The sequence below is a fragment of the Poecilia reticulata genome, linkage group LG12, assembly GCF_000633615.1.
Source record: "Poecilia reticulata strain Guanapo linkage group LG12, Guppy_female_1.0+MT, whole genome shotgun sequence".
NCBI lineage: Eukaryota > Metazoa > Chordata > Actinopteri > Cyprinodontiformes > Poeciliidae > Poecilia > Poecilia reticulata.
In genome coordinates, this window is record NC_024342.1 from 7999696 (window position 1) to 8016965 (window position 17270).

General features: G+C 38.9%; 1 protein-coding gene across 1 annotated transcript in view; it reads left to right on the plus strand.

The window, feature by feature from the left end:
* lamc3 (laminin, gamma 3) overlaps nt 1-16563 on the plus strand; it is a 133663-nt gene extending 117100 nt beyond the window's left edge. The window contains exons 20-28 of the mRNA XM_008423622.2: nt 3512-3588; nt 3946-4080; nt 7684-7903; nt 9049-9195; nt 10108-10210; nt 10588-10790; nt 11135-11275; nt 11935-12034; nt 14033-16563. Of these exons, the coding sequence (XP_008421844.1) occupies nt 3512-3588; nt 3946-4080; nt 7684-7903; nt 9049-9195; nt 10108-10210; nt 10588-10790; nt 11135-11275; nt 11935-12034; nt 14033-14295 (1389 nt within the window). The 3' untranslated portion in view covers nt 14296-16563. The remainder of the gene's footprint in view (nt 1-3511; nt 3589-3945; nt 4081-7683; nt 7904-9048; nt 9196-10107; nt 10211-10587; nt 10791-11134; nt 11276-11934; nt 12035-14032) is intronic.
* The last annotated feature ends 707 nt before the right edge of the window (nt 16564-17270 follow it).

Below are 17270 nucleotides of genomic sequence, written 5' to 3' on the forward strand. Positions count from 1 at the left end.
TTAGAGAGAGATTCTTTCTTTGAGATTTATGGCAGTAAGTGAAGAGTGTATATATGAGGAGACAAACAGGAAACGGAGAGCTGCAGAGAACGAAGCCCTCAGTGGAACAAGGTGTGTAAACACTCGGCGGGGGTTTAGGATCTGGGATGGATGCAACAGATTAACTGCAGAAGTAGCTCTAAATTGTTTAAAGACACGATGTACACTTTAGAGAGAGTGCCACAGTTAAACTGGAGTAAAAACATTAAAGATCATACATGACCAAGAGGGACAAAATGAGTGTTTTGCAAAATGAGCATTTATCATTTCGCTAGATATGATTTTGTTTGTTTGTTTTTTTTTAGCGATATCTGATCAAATTCCTAATAGGTGATGAGTCTTATCTCTAGCTTTATACATTCACTTATAAATAGTGATGATAACAAAAGTTATACAGTAGATATTTCTGGTCAAAAATAGTCTAAATGTTATGTTATTTTTGCTCCCTTTTTATGTTTTTTTTTTTGAAGAAAATTATCAAATGACATAAAATTGTAATACATTTTGAAAACAAGTTGGGTGCATATTATAGCATTAATCTTACATAATTATATGCACTCTCCTTTACTGATATTCTGATGAATCTCTCCCATTAAGTTGCACTTCAAGCACATGGCAAAACTGGTAGAGTTTAACTAAGTTAGTTGGTATGTTTGCACTGATCCACTTGTCTAAGCAAAGTCCACAAATCAATAATAAGTTTATTGTTGTAGCTTTGAAAAGCCATTCAGGAAGCTTAATTCAAGCCATTTATGGGTGTTTGGGATAATTGTCAAACCACGTCTATGTTTCAATCATCTGACTGAAAGATTATAATGTTACCAACTCAAGAACCTGCAAGGATTAGGGTGACCCTATCCCAAAGTTTAAGATGCTCAGACGCCTGTGTCCTTGTCCACAGTGAAACCAGCTGAATCTCAACATGAGTTGAAACGGCTCACACCAGTGAAAGAAGCACCTTCTCCAAAATTGACCCCATCATGCCAGATTATAATTTGCAGCTGCCTACATAGACAAACCAAATGGCTTGTGAACAAAGGTTTTATAGTCTGACTAGACGGTTGATAATTCAGCTATAATGACCAAAAGGAGAGTTTGTTTTGGGACATTCATTCCCAAGAACATTGCCCCAGCTTTTAAGCATGGCGGTGACTGAACAATCCCACGGAGTCGCTCCCCACGCTGCTGATGTATGCATCAGAATTCATGGAGTAATGAAGGAAGAGTTACCTAAAAATGTTCTGACTTTTTAGTTAGAACAAAAGCGGTTTTTTTGGCTTAAAAGCCAAAAGCTAGATGGTGAAAGCAGATGGTGTTCCAACAAAAAGACGACCTCAAACAAACACATTTTTATTTTTTTTTGTGGATTAAGTAGGCTAACATTCGCTGTTTTCTGTGGTCCAAACATAACCTTCATTTAAAGTTTGTGGTGCTTGCTGGAAAACCAACCGATTTAGATCAGACCATTTCGGTTGATAATGGCTATTAACCAGACCTTGTTAATGGCTCCAAAAATTACTTCTCTTCATCTTCCCGAGAGACATTTATCCAAATATTAGTGAGGGTGTATCTATATATTTTATCCTGTATAGCTGATTTTAGCCAAATATTCACCCTATTTTGTTTTCATTAATTAAGTCTTATATTATCAGTCCACTATCAAAGCAGGATAGTTGAAATAAATCAACAAAAGCATCAAAATATTCTGAGTCATACTGATTAGTGCAGTTTAACATCAGACTGGAGTTTTGCAAACACTCTGAGGTTACATGTGACAAAATCTAGACCCTCTTATGATTATGGAACGCTTCAGTTTAACAAGCAATAGACGCACCTAAATGGCTTTCTCCAAAAGCAAAGATTCAACCGGTCTTTAATGGATTCCTAAATTAACAACTTGTTCTTTTCACATTTGGTGGCCTTTCTTTGTGAGCCCTGGGCTTGCAGGAAGCTTTTATGGATCCGCCTGTCCTCTTATTTAGACTTTAGAGTGATCAGTGAGCTTTTTCTAGCCAAAGTGCAATTTCCTCTTTTCTGATCGTCTTTGTGCTTGCACAGACAAACTGGAACTCTGTTGCTCTCATCACTTGCAGCAGCTGTTTGGTTAATAATCAATCGACAGGCAGTCTTCCAAAAGGAGCAAAGAATTGAGCAGCGTTAATTGCGGTTCTCTCCGTTTGTTTGCATTCCTCCAAATTGGGTGTCACTCGTCAAAGGACTCTGCATTCAGCCGTGTGGACATCATTTTTCTTAGGACAACACTTCAGTGGATATGTATGTCATTTTTAATAACGTGCACTTACCGGCCATTTAATTAGATACACCCAACTTGTACCGGCTTGCATCCTATTCCCTTCATAGAGCCGCCTTAGTTCTCTGTGGCACAAATTCAGCGGCGTTTTGTAACACTCATCTGATTCTATATTGAAATGATAGCATCTCTCTGTTCCTGCAGACTTCTTGTTTGCACATCCAAATGGCGCTCTGCAGTGCAGAGAACTCATTGTCAAGCTCAAGAAGTTAGTTTGAGATGACAACATCCTGCTGGAAGATATTGTCTTTCTGCAGTAGCTCATTTTCTTCAAGGTTCAATGTGTTGGGCTTTCGAGAAGCCACACACCAAAGATGTAATGAGATATTATTTGAGGTACACTTGCCAGTAATGTCAAATCAGTCTGCAGATTCTCCTCTGACATCTTATTAGAATCCAGAGAAACTAATCTAGAGAAGATTCTTATTACCTTAGATCAACATTTAGGACAATCTATAGAGAACCAACATTTTTATTACTTTAGACCAACACTTGGTTTATTATTATCCAGAGAAACTTCTTCTAGCTTATAGATTATGGAGTAATTATACTTATAACAGGAACATCTAGTTTATATATTCAGGAATTGGAACAAACTTAGAATCCAGAGAAACTCCTAAAAGTCACAGACTACTTATTTTTTCATAATTTTTCTTCTTTTGCGCTTTACTTTGATTTGTTGTTTTGTTGTATTACTGTATAATTCATGTAAAGCACTGAATTGCCTTGTTGCTGAAAATGTGCTATATAAATGAAATTACTTTACCTTACAGCAGGTCAGCAGTTTCTGAATCATACAAACCAGCTCATCTTGCAGTCGCAACAATACCAAATTCAAAACCACCTAAATATTCTTTTCTTCCATTTTCTGAACTGTTTTAGACTTCAGCACTCCATCTTCATAACGTAGATGATCAAATCTAATGGACCGCTCTCATTTCATTGGTATAATTGTTAACCAGAATGTGAACATGCGTGTCTATGACATAACACGGTGTCGGGTTAGTGTGTATTTAAACAGACTGGGTCGTTGCAAAAAGTTTTCTAGGAAACCCGAGACTTTCTTTCCTTTTGTTAAAATGATCAAGTAAAACGTGGTTTAAAGCCAGACCACCCTCACCCCACTCACTGTGTTGCCTTCCCTCCCTATCGTTTTCACAGATCATTTCTTTTGAAGCCATGTCAGCGCCCAACAAATGGAGCATAATGGTCAACGACTCCCAGGTCCTAATGAAAAGGTAAGTCTGTTCAATGGGCTTTCAGTGGTCAATTAAAAGCGGAGTCTGTTTCAGTAATCTGCAGATCTCTGCTCGGCTGCTTTTTCGTGCTTGTCACTCACAGTGCGGTCACGCCGCAGCGAGTCGATGCTCTCGACCACTTGGAGCTCGCAGCTCTATTATATGCCTGTTCCAGAAACCTGGCCAGGAGATCCAGTGTGTGGGGTGGGGGGAAAGCATCAATGCTCAGATCTATTTCACCTCACCTCAGGCAGTCGTAATGGTCTATTATTTTACGCTGCATGCTTTTTTTTCTCCCTTCTGTTTTCACTTTGTCCACCTTTCTTTCTTTCCTTTTTATTTTTTTTTCCTTTGCAGTCACAGTGAAACGGCGGAGCGCATTGAGGCCGTAGCCAGCAGGGCGGTGCGTGAGTCAAAGCAGGCTTTCAGCTTCCTGATGGATCTACTGCAGGACAACTCCACAGAGGAGTACACCAGGAATCTGAAAGAGCAGTGAGCAAAAAACAACCAAATTAACTCTCACACACACGCGCACACGCACACAAGCATAAAAAGGAAACGCAAGCAGGGACAACGCTTAAGTTGGTCACATAACACAGTCGTTACTTATTAACCCAACAAGCCGCTCAGCTCTCTGGAATTTTTTTGGCTTTTGCACTGTATTTCCAACAAAGCTGTACCTATCCTTGCATTATCGCCCAAAGCCCTCTCTTTCACTGCAATTTTTTATTTTTTATTTTTTTTGTTAAAAGCACGCTGGAGTTTAGGAGTAAGACATTTAGTCACAGGGGGGACAGCTTCTCTCCGCTGTAAGCCTATTGCTTTCTTGGATTTGCAGCATGCTCACTGCATCTCCTAGCATGTGATTGCTCTGAGGATTATCCCGAACACCAGACAGAATGATGCAAAAAGCCCTCCGGTGGCCATGATGAGAGCAAAGAAGCGAGGAGCTCAAAATTGATTACCCCCCTCCTAACGGGAGTCAGCTTGATTCGGGAGAATTCTGTTCATCGCTGGAGCGGTGCTGCACATCATCGCGTATGTGTGTGTGTGTGTGTGTGTGCGTGCGTGTGTGCGCGCACGTGTGTGTGAGAGGCACTTTATAGGATGCAAAGTGAGCAGTTTTAGCACAGATGGGCACCATTAAATTGCTTTTCCCACACATATTTCCCCATGTGTTGATACTTTAGCAGAGGCGTTTTATTGTTTGGAAGCTATCGAACCAGAAAAGAACCAACGTGTTCAATCTGTTTCTAAAAATAGACCGTCAGGTTTCTGCCTCGCCAAGTCTGAATTGTGAAGCATGATTGTATTTTAAAAAAAAATTAAACCAATTAAAAACTGTGTTTTCATGCAGTTGCTGTGAACGAATCTAGCGCTTTGCACACTGGAATGTTTTCATAATAATTTAATATGGAGAAAGATTTATATAATTCATATTTCTTTTAAAAGTTTTAATTTTACCTCCACTAATGGTAAACATACTGATAGTAGTTGGGATATTGAATAAGGGGATTGTCAAATAATAATAAAAAAATAAACATTATTAGGGATGTAACTCATACCTACTTCTTTCACTACTTTTTGCTTCAAGGCATTTGGGTTTCTTGCTTTTCAGAATCACTGAACAGGAATCACTAAGGTAACACTAGATGAGCAAAAAACACAACTTTTCCATTGTTTTATTTTCATTTTCCATTAAAACATGAATGCAGTGGTTTCTATGTGCTTTGCTTATTTTAGGAGAAAACAGTTATGAGTAGAATTACTTTATTTGTTTCAGATTGTTGTTGTTGGTTGTGTTGCCTGAAAATGAATGATCTCAGTAATATAATCGCACATTAAACAATTGATCTAGTTTTCTCAGAGAAAGCTACATTTCTAACTTCCTATCACACCCTCTTCACTGTTGGTGCTCTTCCTGATTTGTTTGTTGCAGTCCTAATGGTTGTAGACATGGGCAAGTTTAGATGAGTTGCATTTTTCTTCTCATCATTTCTTGACTTATCAAGGTATTGATGACTTTTGAATGATATGTTCTTTCCCCAATTTGAAGTGTAGCTAGAATAAATGAGCCTGTCTGTAATATGACCACCACAGTAATTACGAATCGTGGATTACTAATAAAAAGGAAATGTTTTGCATGCATTGTTTATAGAAATCATTAAAAGTGCTATCAATTCTGCCATTGGTGCTTTTATATCTAAATGTAGTCATATGTTAGATGAAAAGGTTGTGTTTGATCATGCTGCTGCTATAAAATGACAATGTGTTGTAATGGCATTTGTCCTAAATTACAAAACAATACAACATTTTGTTTTCATCAACTAGGTGCTACGCATTTTAAATGCAAACTAGTACTGAAGTTTCCTTTGGTGCAGCCCTTAAGAGTAGGAACAAAAGCTATTAGAAAACTTGAGGTATTGTTTTTTGTTTTTGTTTTCCCTAAAGAAACACCTGCAGTTTTATCAAAAGCATCTTGGAAGTAAATAGAAGAAGAAGTTTTGGAGCCAGGTTACGATATGATAAAAGTCTAGATTTTTAGACAGGTCGGGAAGCAACGATGAATTTGCAAAACACAGGAACAGGAACGTTTTTCTTCTGTGTTTTAATGTTCCGCAATAAAGAGTCACACAAGCCCAGAGCATTTGTCACACATGCCGACTCAAATTATTTAAGTGCAATCAAAGTTGCATGTATAGAAATAATGTTATTATGGTATAAAATCAGGAGATGTACTGTTTGGCTGATAGGGAATATTTTTTATACAGAAATCATAAAAAAACAACCCTGGTCTAAACCTCATTAAATGGTAAACAGGAATATCAAAAGCTTGATTTTAATCCGATCATATTTTGACGTATTTGCAGAAAATCACTCTGTGCGTGTCCAACGAAGAAAAACAATTTCCTATGGTTGAAATGTGTGTATTTTGCAGTAAAAAAAAAATCTCTTTGATTAAACCGAGACTGCTGCAGTTTCCAGTTCCTCTTGCGAAAGCTTTACGATTTAAATTAAAGACATGTCCCACTGGGGTTAGCATGCATGTAATACTGGATGCAACGTAGTCCATTTAAAGGCTTTCTAAATGTTTGACCTTACTATCATTGTTTACAGGCTAAACACACTGTATTTGTTTGGGGTTTTTTTGTTGTTTTTTTTCCTCGCTAAATTCACTTTCTAGAACAGGGTGATCCAAACATTAAAGCAGTTAAGCATTCAAATAATAAGTTCATGGTGTTTCAGTATAATTATGGAGTCTGAGTTCCCCTTTAAAGCTTGTTTTATGTTGCAATTCAGCCCACCAGTAGCTTTGCCTTATCAGGTCTGCGTAGATGACAAAGGACGCTGCAAACTTTGTAGCTTATGATTTTATCAAACAATTACTTTACAGCACAGCTCTGTTGTATTTTATTTAACTTATGCTGCGTTATCCACTGCAACTTGATTTTCTTTGCATAAAGCTTTAAATGTTGTCATGCAGCTTTTTGTTAAAAGTGAAAGTCATTAACTTTTCCACAGTTTTTATGGTTTAATGAAACTGAACTGCATTGTTTTTGCTCAGATATAAAACTATGCAGCCATGTGAAAAGCCCCAACCTATTCTGAATGTTACAAGATTCCTGCACTCTGCCAAACATTTTAATTCATTTCTGGGGCAACGAATGCTTAGCCGCCCTGCTCTATTTGCGTATACCTGCTTTTGTGAGGCAAAACAGATTAGATGTAATTACAGCTTTGAAGATGATAATAAATGACCACGTCAACATCCCCTGCACTGCGTCCAACACCTTTCGTTATTCATCGTGTGCTCTTTCCGCAGCGTCAATCTCTCCTTACTCCTCTTTACATGTGAATCGCGAGCGGAGTTTCCTCATCGTCAGTATCAATAAAGGCACAGGGTTTCCGTGTCAAAATGTTGCAGTGAAAGCTCCTGAATTCTTGCAGGGAATACGGGGCACTGTCAATCCCGCGGCACATCACTTAGTATTTCCCCACATCAAATGAATGCAGCCATCCTGATTCTAGCTCATTTTTGCTTTCCTGCCTTATTTGTGACTAACCTGCCGTCCTTCCCTCCTGCTCTCATGCCAGAATAACCCGAATGCAGCAGCAGAAGGAAAACCTCACCGTGCTGCTAAATGTTACTGTAGCCAAACATCTGACCCTGGTAGAAGAAGATGCCTCTTTCAAGCTTGCCCTGGGTAACTTCACATCATCCTTGCATCAGCTGACTCTGATGGATGCCAGAGCAGCATCAGACACGAACCAAACGGGCTTCAACCAAACACATCTGGACAACTCCCCTGCACAGGTCAGTCAAGACGCCCTAGAATTTGTAGTGTTTGTTTGTTGACTAATGTGTGTGTGATTATACGGCCACATGGGTGGAATGCATAAAAGACGCACAAGTCAGGCTAACTGCACTGATATACTGTTGAAGTGGAAGAACTGCGATTCACAGAGGTAATAGTTGGGACGATTTGAATCAGCTGTGTTGGAGCAGAAATCCATCTAAAACATGCAGGACACTGGTCAACATGCAGAGCACTGGCCATCGAGAACTGGAACTGGACATCTGGGTGCCGTTACACCCAAAATGGTGGTGGTGGTGGCAGTATTGTGCTTTGGTGAAGATATAGAAAACTCAGAAGCATGGCACTTACTGATGCATTCACTTTGTAGTTGGACTTTGTATGTAAATGTCTGGGAAAACAAGCAACATTCTTCCAGAAGTCAAAATATTTCATGGGAAAATTCATAAAGAACATTGTGTGAAAGGAAGCATTTTTTTTATATAACAAGTGGGTGAATTATTGTTATTGGCACATACAGAGGACTGTAATTATGTGTAATTTTTTTTTGGTTAGAAAAGAACCAAAGCACCGAGGCTGATAATGGCAAAAAATATATATATAGCAGTTTTAATAATAAACTACAATGAAAATCAAATTAAACTGGATACAAAAATGAATATAGCAAATATGTTTCTTATGATTTCGCTGAAACTTGTATTAGCATATGGATTTATACAATGGTCAGTTTCACAAAGGCTGAAGCTCATTATAGTTCAGCTGCAGTAGGAGAGACGGGTGTAAACTCACACTTGACTGGTCGGAGGAGGCAGGCGACCACCAGGCAGTTATTTAAGTTTTCCGCTTGATTTAACATTTGGCATGCAAAGAACACTAAGTTGGCAAAGAAGAGAAGATTTATGGCAGAGGCCGCTGCTCAAAGGGTGCGCATTATTCCAGACGGGGGAGGCGGCAAACCTCTTCAGCATCTCCAATCAAACAAAATACTGCAAACCAAAAACGCTCAGTTTCAGATTTTCTTGTGTTCCAGATTACAAATGTAACAACACAGGTGTGGGATAATGTAACTTCTTGAGAAAAACGGGTTCGTTATTTTATCTCCAAATAAACGTACACTTATCTACGTTGCTTTCTGTCTGTGCAGTTGAGTGAAGACATTTTAAAATGGACAGTAGAGCTGGACCAAGAAATTCAGACCAAAGATAATCTCATCAGTAACATCAGCAAGGAGATGGGGTCAGTAAAGCAGACAGTCTTGAAAAACCTTGAAGAAGTAGACGCAATTAAAATGGTAAGTATGTGTTGTTCTTTTTTCTTTTGAATGTGAAAGTTATTGACTAACCTCAAAAAATAAGTTGGATTCCAATATTTTGCTTGTAAGGGTGAAAAATTTTACTTGGCTTGATTAGCTTGACTCTCAGCACAAAGCAGTGTCTGTTTCTCTTGCTAAAAGCAGATATTTTTAATTTATGGAGGGAAGTGATCTCTGATGTGACACTTTAAACTAGTCTTAAATAAACTCGCATTGTTTAATCTGAAATAGCTTCTGACCTCATTCATTCAGAAAGTAGGCCAGTCCACACTCTGGAGTAAGTTTGAGAAGACTTGTGTGAGCTTCACCTTCTTCCACTGCCACCTGGTACTTGTCCTCTAGGTTAGGTTATCTTTCACTTTCCATTGCCAAACAGCAGAGCTCTGTGGGATGTCTATTTTCTGCTGCTTAAACTCGATATCCACCTCTTTTTGCTGGTCCTTGACTCTGCACCAATCGGAAAGCAGCTCCATTTTGTCCTTGTACTTCCTGTCACTCCTCCTTTTAGGGGGAGTGACAGGAAGTCACTCCTCTTAAAAGGAGGAGTGACTCTTCCTTTTAGGAGGAGTCACCCCTGCAGTATGCAAACTTCTGCATACTGCCGGGGTGTAGGAGTGCTAAAATATGTGCATGACAATTAATGCTACAGGCTAACATTAGCATGTTTTCTCTTTGTTTTTTATTGCTAATTCATCTTATGACACATCTCATAAACTTTGCTTTGAACAATTTTTACAATTGGTGTTTCGGCAAAGACGAAAACCTCAGCTGTCTTGCAAACTAGAGCTTAATTTGAGTAGGTTTTATCAACATGACTCGTGGGGAGATTTTGTGTCATGTTTAGGTTTTGTTTCACAATTTAATGTACTTTTTTTTGCTCACGTTGTGCAGCTGCAAGGGAATGTTCAGGAGGCAAAAGCTTCTGCTTTGACATCAGTGGTGTTGGGGAAAGAAGTGGAGTCAGACGTCATCACCATCCACAGAGAAGTAGAAAGTAAGACTGTTTCTTCATAAAATGTTCAAGAATTATTCATCTTAAATTAAAAAGTCAAATATCAAGCTAACAACATGTAAAACCTGTCCACGGCTGAACATATTTGCATATCCCTTGGAAAGTATAATGAGGTGGAAAGCTTTTTTTTTTTTTTTTTTTACAAAGTCTTTTTTTTTTTTGGCTGAAATATTAAACATGAATCAAGTGAACATTAGAGGATAGTTCTCTGATCAGACAACCGGGATAAGATCTTGAAGAAAAACAGAGTGCGCAGAAATGATCGGTCCTCGACCGAGAGACGACGACCTCCTCGAATCTACGCCGCGTTGAGTTAAGAACAACTTGTCTTCTTCCCGTGTCGATTCTCACATCTCCAGACATGGTGAAAGAGTGGGCCCGCCGGCAGGCTCAGACCAAGACGGCGTTAAAAAAGCAAAGACCCCAGGAAGAAAAGGTCCTTTCGGAGGTCAGGAAGAAGGTCAGGCAAATTGAGAAGATGCTAGCTCCTGCAAGGGAAAACGCTAGCCTCACAAGGAACATCACAAAGGAGGCAGAGGAAATGGCGCACGATGTGGCTAAGGTATGGGCTTGTTTTGTTCGTTTTACAACTGACTACTTTAGACTGAAATAATTTAGCTGATTTAAACACTTGAACACATTTAACTTCTAAATGTGGGCCTGTTTGTTATGATTTGTTTGGAGTGGAGGGTTGCCTTGTTCAGTTGGGTGGTATTGACATTTATTTTGTTTTCAAAGTTACCCTCAACCTGCCTGGGACTAGAAATTTTCATAATATAAAATTATGAAATCAAATTACAATATGAAAACTCCACCTAAGTGCAGTTTAATCAGCAGTGGTGTAGAAACATTAGGCTTGAAACTCTGAACTTGTCCTTACAGACATGTTATGCATCTTGTTTGCAGGGATCCAAAGCCATTCTGACCCAAGCCAAGCATACCAGGACCGCAGCTTCTCACCTTAACTCACAAATAGACTCTGCTTTAAATAAGTTGTCAGAACAAGAATTACTAACAGTGAAAGAAAAACCCATGATTCCATCAGAGGTAAGTTTAAGTAAACATTCAGAGAAATACAGTAAATGTCTTTCCATATCTGTCCATTTTTATGTCAAGTGGCCAAAGAGAGGCCAACAAATAAAGTATCTTCATTCTTCATTCATCTGTTATAATGGCCCAGTCAAAGTCTGGGCAAGTTGAGAATATTATATTTTTATTCATAAGAAGTTTTTAAAACCATGAATGCAATTGTTTTCGGTCTTTGGTATTTTTGTGGCAACACAAAGCGCTTTACACAAGATAAAAACAAACCAACAAAGCCAAAATAAATCCATAAGATTTGGTTTATTGGAAAGAAGTGTCGTATATCGTCCCACCTTGTCATCTTGATGTGTTGTTACATCACTTTTAAGGAACCAGACAAGACAAACATTGACTAAAACTCAAATTGAACTTTAGAAAGCATTGAGGAAGAAATGTCATATGAGATGTAATTAAACTGGGTTTTAAAGCTGCTTGGAAATGTCATTTGCTTTCTGGACCTTTTTGTGTTTTTTGCCCATTTACTCTAAACTGGTGAGCATTTTGACAGGAAAATGTCTTCCTCCAAGTTACAGTTTAGTTTCTACCTAGACTGATAGCATACTGATCTCCTCCCTTGTTTAAGATTAAAAAAAAGTGTAATAATTTTATGTTCTTCTGTTTAGCCTGAAGTGTCACTTTCCAGCATAAAGAATGACATGGAAGCAGCTAAACTCCAGTTAGAGGCATATTCTGTTACGCTAAGTGAACTAATCAGCAAAATAGGTAAGTCTGTCACATCAACAGTGTCGCCAGAGCAAACTTATATATGATTATCTTTTTCTAAAACACCGTATTAGTTTTACACTGGATGAAAAAGGAGATTTTCCAAAAGGTTCTACATGTTCACCCAAGTGCCTTAGGCACCAATACAATGATTTTTAAGTTTAAGAGAAAATGTTAAAGAAGTCTCCCATCTTCGATGTTGTGTACCAATCTTTTGTTATTGTTGACTCACAAATACTGGCCTTAACTGAGGCCTTCAGTGCTTTTAATGTTTAGGATTTTTATGACGAAAAAACCCTAAAGTGCATCAGCACCAAAAGTTGTTGATGCACTTTTGGTGTAATCTTAATTTCTGGTCAGGCATGGGAAGTCTCACCACTGCTCCATATTTTATCCATTTGTGGATAACAGGCTCTTACTGAGGTTTGCTGGAGTCCCGAAGCCTAAAGGCCAATGCATACCGAACAAGAGCCGAGAAGTTGGTTCTTTTACTGTGAGAAAAAATGGCTACGTTCTTGCTGGCAAGGACATTGCGTACTTAAAAATAACAAGATGTCTTGATATTTCTATCCCACTGCAGCACAGCTACTTTATATTTAAGGATTCAGCAGAGTATATTGTCAGGAACAACCTGCAGGAACCGCCAAACTAGAGATACAAGAAGAGAATGGCATCATTGAGTTCTTTCAGTCCTTGGAAAGAGGAAACACTGCTCTGTTATTGCAGAAAATGCATTTCCCTTTAGAAATATCTGTTTCCAGACTGAACGGTGGCACTGACTTTACCTCTTGTGTGTTCTTGAATTCAATCTGGAGAGACTCAGACAGAGAAAGAAAGCGATTAAGAAAAGTTTAATGACAAATAAACATTAAAGTCCCTTGGCCTTCAGGCCCCGGCCGAGGATGTCGAGCTGGAACTTTGATAAGCTCGATAAACATTCCTGATACTGCATAGGAATGTAATCCCCCCGTGGCCTGTACTGGTGGCAGCGATCGAAGTGGACGTGGCCTGAGAGCCAGGAGCAGAAGGTGGAGATGGGGCGGAGGTGGGTTGATCGCAGCTGGTAAGCAGAGGAGGCCGTGGCCAGGAGGTCCTTTTCAACTGGAGCTCGAACAATGATTGGTTGAAGCGAGGCTTGATCCAACGCTGATATTTCCAGGGTAAAGAGAGGGACGCGCTGATTGATGAGGCAGGTGAAGCTAAAGAGTCTTCCAATTGAATTTGCGCCGAAGCTTCATTTGCCTTTGACGGGGGTTGAACTGCTGCTGTTTTGGGGTCCTTTAGCCTACTTCATGTTGTCAGACAGGTTCTAGTTAGGTGATTTCTTGATTCTGCAGTTCTTAAGCCCGATGAGAAAAGTTAAATTAACCCAAATTTATAGGGTGAACCTGAGTGAACATATGATTTGAGAAAGTGGGTGGGGTGCTTTTTTGCACACTTCCAGTTTGGTTTTGGTAGATTTGTTCCTTTATCAATTGATTTAAAAAAATGTATCAACAACAACGTAATATTCCTTTACCTTACTTTGTTTCCTTTAATATTCTTATATTTCTACTTTGTATGCTGTGAGTGCATCTTATTCCTTGTTTGTGTATTTAATATCGGTCAAGAAAAGCTGGTTCTGATTCTGATCAATCTTTTTGTATTTAATCTTGATCTTAAGTAAGATTTGTTTTATAATCTGAAACATTTAGTTGTATTAAAAAGAAATCTGTAAATCGCCAATGCTTTTTCCACAGCAACGCATATGCCAAGTTGTAGAATTAGCTAGAAAGCTCAGGACTTGGCACTTTATCGTCAGCATGTTAACATGCCTGGGAGGATAATGACCAAATCACTGTAATTAGGTCATCATGCAGACTCGCGCACCATTTGAATCAAAAATAACAAGATTATTTGCATGGAGTCCATCAGTGAACAAAGGAAAAAAAAAAGAAAAATCCTCCTCTGATTTCCACATTTTCCATCTATTCCATCTCCTGTGTGTTTTTTCGCCAGACGGGAGCGTGCCTCTGGAGCGGTTTCATCGAATCCTAAACGAAACGGAGCGCCGCCTGAGCATGCTGCGTGGGAGCGTGGAGAGCCCGGCGCTGGGCTCCAAGATCCAGAAGCTGCACTCTGCTGCCAGAGAACAGCAGAGCCGCCTGTCCCTCATCGAGCAGGACATCCACGAGATAAGGGAGGAGAGAGAGAGTCTCAGGGACATTGCCTCCAACCTGCCTCAGTCCTGCCCCCAGGCCTTGGGAGAAGGTAAAGCCTAGAAATGGGAGATGATTGGGATTACAACATCAAAAAAGAAAAAAAAAAAAAAGCAACCAAACATCAGAAAAAGTCTGGGACAATGTTTTTAATAAAAGGAGCTGGAGTCTTTTCTTTCTTTTTTTTCAGCTTTAAAACTCACCGATATCTTCTCAGATTTTTCTTTTTTTTTTCTTTTCTTTTTTTTTTTGCCCTAAGCTACAATTCATTTTCCCATCATTGAGCGAAGACATACACAGTTTAGCCAAATGCCTCCGAGCTCTCCTCTGTCTCCAGTGATTCATACTTGATCCCCCTCCTTCATCTTGATGTTTTTTTCTTTCTCACTCTCTCCCTTCAATTTTCCAATCTCTTCTGTTTTTTTCACCAACATTATCAGAATTTCAATTTCCCTGCAAACATTAACCAGCCGGCCCCCGAGAACACCCACAAGTTTTGGAATACTGCTGACTTTCCTTTGCGGGGGTAAAAAGGTGTGTCTGAGGGCTCCTTCAGTCTGACACATTCATTTACACTTCAGCTCTCCTTTCATCACTGTGCCTTAATTAACAATTAGTCATCTTGGCCTCGGCGGTATTCAGGTCAGGCTTCATCGACATGCAGCCTGGCTTTTTGGGTATTCTCATGGTGCCTACCTGCCTGTTTTTGTTTTCCTCTTTTTACTGAGTCACTATCAAGCTGTCAAGTTGCCTTGTGTCCTGGGGGTCACAATCGGTGAGTATGGACGGCTCCCTGTGACCAAGCTGTTCGAGCAATCTCTTCAAAATTTTCCTTAAGTGACATAGCTAATGAACAGGCATGGGCCAGTCTCACCATACTTATAGAAAAATAAAAACAAAAAAAAATAATGACACAGCATGATCTAATGATGATCCCTGATGACATGTCCTGCAGTAGATGCGCATAAACTCTGAGCATAATTAAATCCATATTTGACTTGTTCACATATGAAAGATTTAGACTTATATTGGTCTAAATGCAGAGGGAAGTCATTTAAAGAGCTCCGTTTTGTGTATTAACTAATGAAAACCACTGTAAGAATCATATTTTTTCTTGAAAAGTTACCTTAAGTAACTACCACAGAGTAAATGTAGGTCATTGGTAGCCATCTTTCGTCTCATCTCATTAAAAACTGGGACATGTGCCTTTGGTTTTGCACCCATTGGGAGATACACAGGGTATGACAACATTAGCATCGATAGCAGCTAACTTCTTTCCAGTGGTGGTATTCTCACCATGCTTTTGAATTGCTCTTATTTTGTCCGTTATTGTTTAACTGTTTCTTGTTGGTGTCAGCCAATCAAAATGCATATTGTATACTTAGAAGTGTTGCCTAGACTCCCAATAAAACAGAGTAGTCTGTAAACTACTTAATTGCTTCTTTCAAAATAAGAATGTTGAACTTCGATCTACCAGGATGTCACATTGACAACACATCTCTATATCTGGGGCTCATATTAAAGAATTCAACTTTAGACTCCAGATACAGGCGTATGCTTACAATTCTTCATCTTCATAATGCATTCATATTATTTAGTCTAAATCTCTCCTAATGGAACAATGTAAAAGTTAAATTTCATTAAATAAATTATGTAAAAGACTTAGTAATTTGTATTTTGATGTTGATACACTGACACAAATAAAAATATAGAATAGAAGTCTTCAAAAGCTTGTCGGGAAGAATATTAACCCGTTCAAACGTTATCGTTTATGACATTAACAGCTCAAACTTGTAATCCTAGCTTGCAAAATGTAAGTTTGAAACTATATTTCCTTCATAACAGTGATGGACAACCCTTCAGCCCCCCCTCCCTTACTGACCCTGTTTATCACAAGCAGAAATTTCGGTTCAGTCCCAAACTTTTTTGCCATCTCCTGTAAAAGCGATGTGAGCTGCAAAATGTCTGTTGTTGACCATTTAAAGCTTAGTCTGCCTTGATTCTGGTAACAAGCCCGTGCCTGTTCATAAATTGATGGTTCATTGTACTTTATTTATGTAGGGTTGATGTGATATGATCTCAATAGGAAATGTATGAAGTTTTTAAATAATCAGAAGTGTATTTTCAGTATTTTAGGCCTGCCAGTAGGAAAAACAAAATCCACTATAAAACATACTTGAAATGCTACTTCAGCTCAATGTATCTATTGTTAATGGACCAAAGAGTACACTGTGTGATATCATGAGACGGGATGATTTTAGCTGAAGAAATGTGTAAAATGGCACATCCCACATATAAAAAAAAAAAATTAATAAATTTTGTCTGAAAAAACATTTATGTGGAGTTTTTTTTGTTTGTTTTGTATATTAGCTTAATTACATCTTCTCATATAAAAACCTCACTGTAGAATCTAACCTATAAAAACGTTGCGCTTGTTGGACTGTAAAGGCTCCCCGGTTCTGCTGTAGACGGACAATGAGACAATGCTAACTCCCGGTTACTGCTCCCGGATCCTTTTAATAAATGTGCTCTGCAGTGGACGGGAACAACTCGGTCATGGTTGGGCATTCACATCGCCAGAATCAGAGCCGACTGAAGGTCAAAGCTTTGTAATAATACATCCAGCAGCCTTCAAATTATTTTGGCAGTCCCCGTTAAGTCGTGTAAAAACGCTTCAGATAAGTGACTCTTTTATTCCTGTAGCATCATTTTAATATATAAAAAAAAATGCTGCTGTTTCCAAACTTTAAGATGTCATTTCCCACACTTTTCTTGCCCTTTATTTTTTTGTGTTGGCAATATAAACTGTGATCCTCTTCTGTCCCAGTTCCAGCTGTTTTTGAATGGTTCAATTATTGTTCTGACTGCAGATATGGATATGGCTATTTTGTTGACATGATTTCTCAAGTTGTGAGCACATGAAATCTAACTCAAAGCCATCTTTAAGAGGGAAGCTAATAAGTGCGAACACCTCTGTAATCCACCTCTTTGGGCCTGGGTCTAGAATCTGAGCCACTGGCTTTACAAAGTGTTACAAT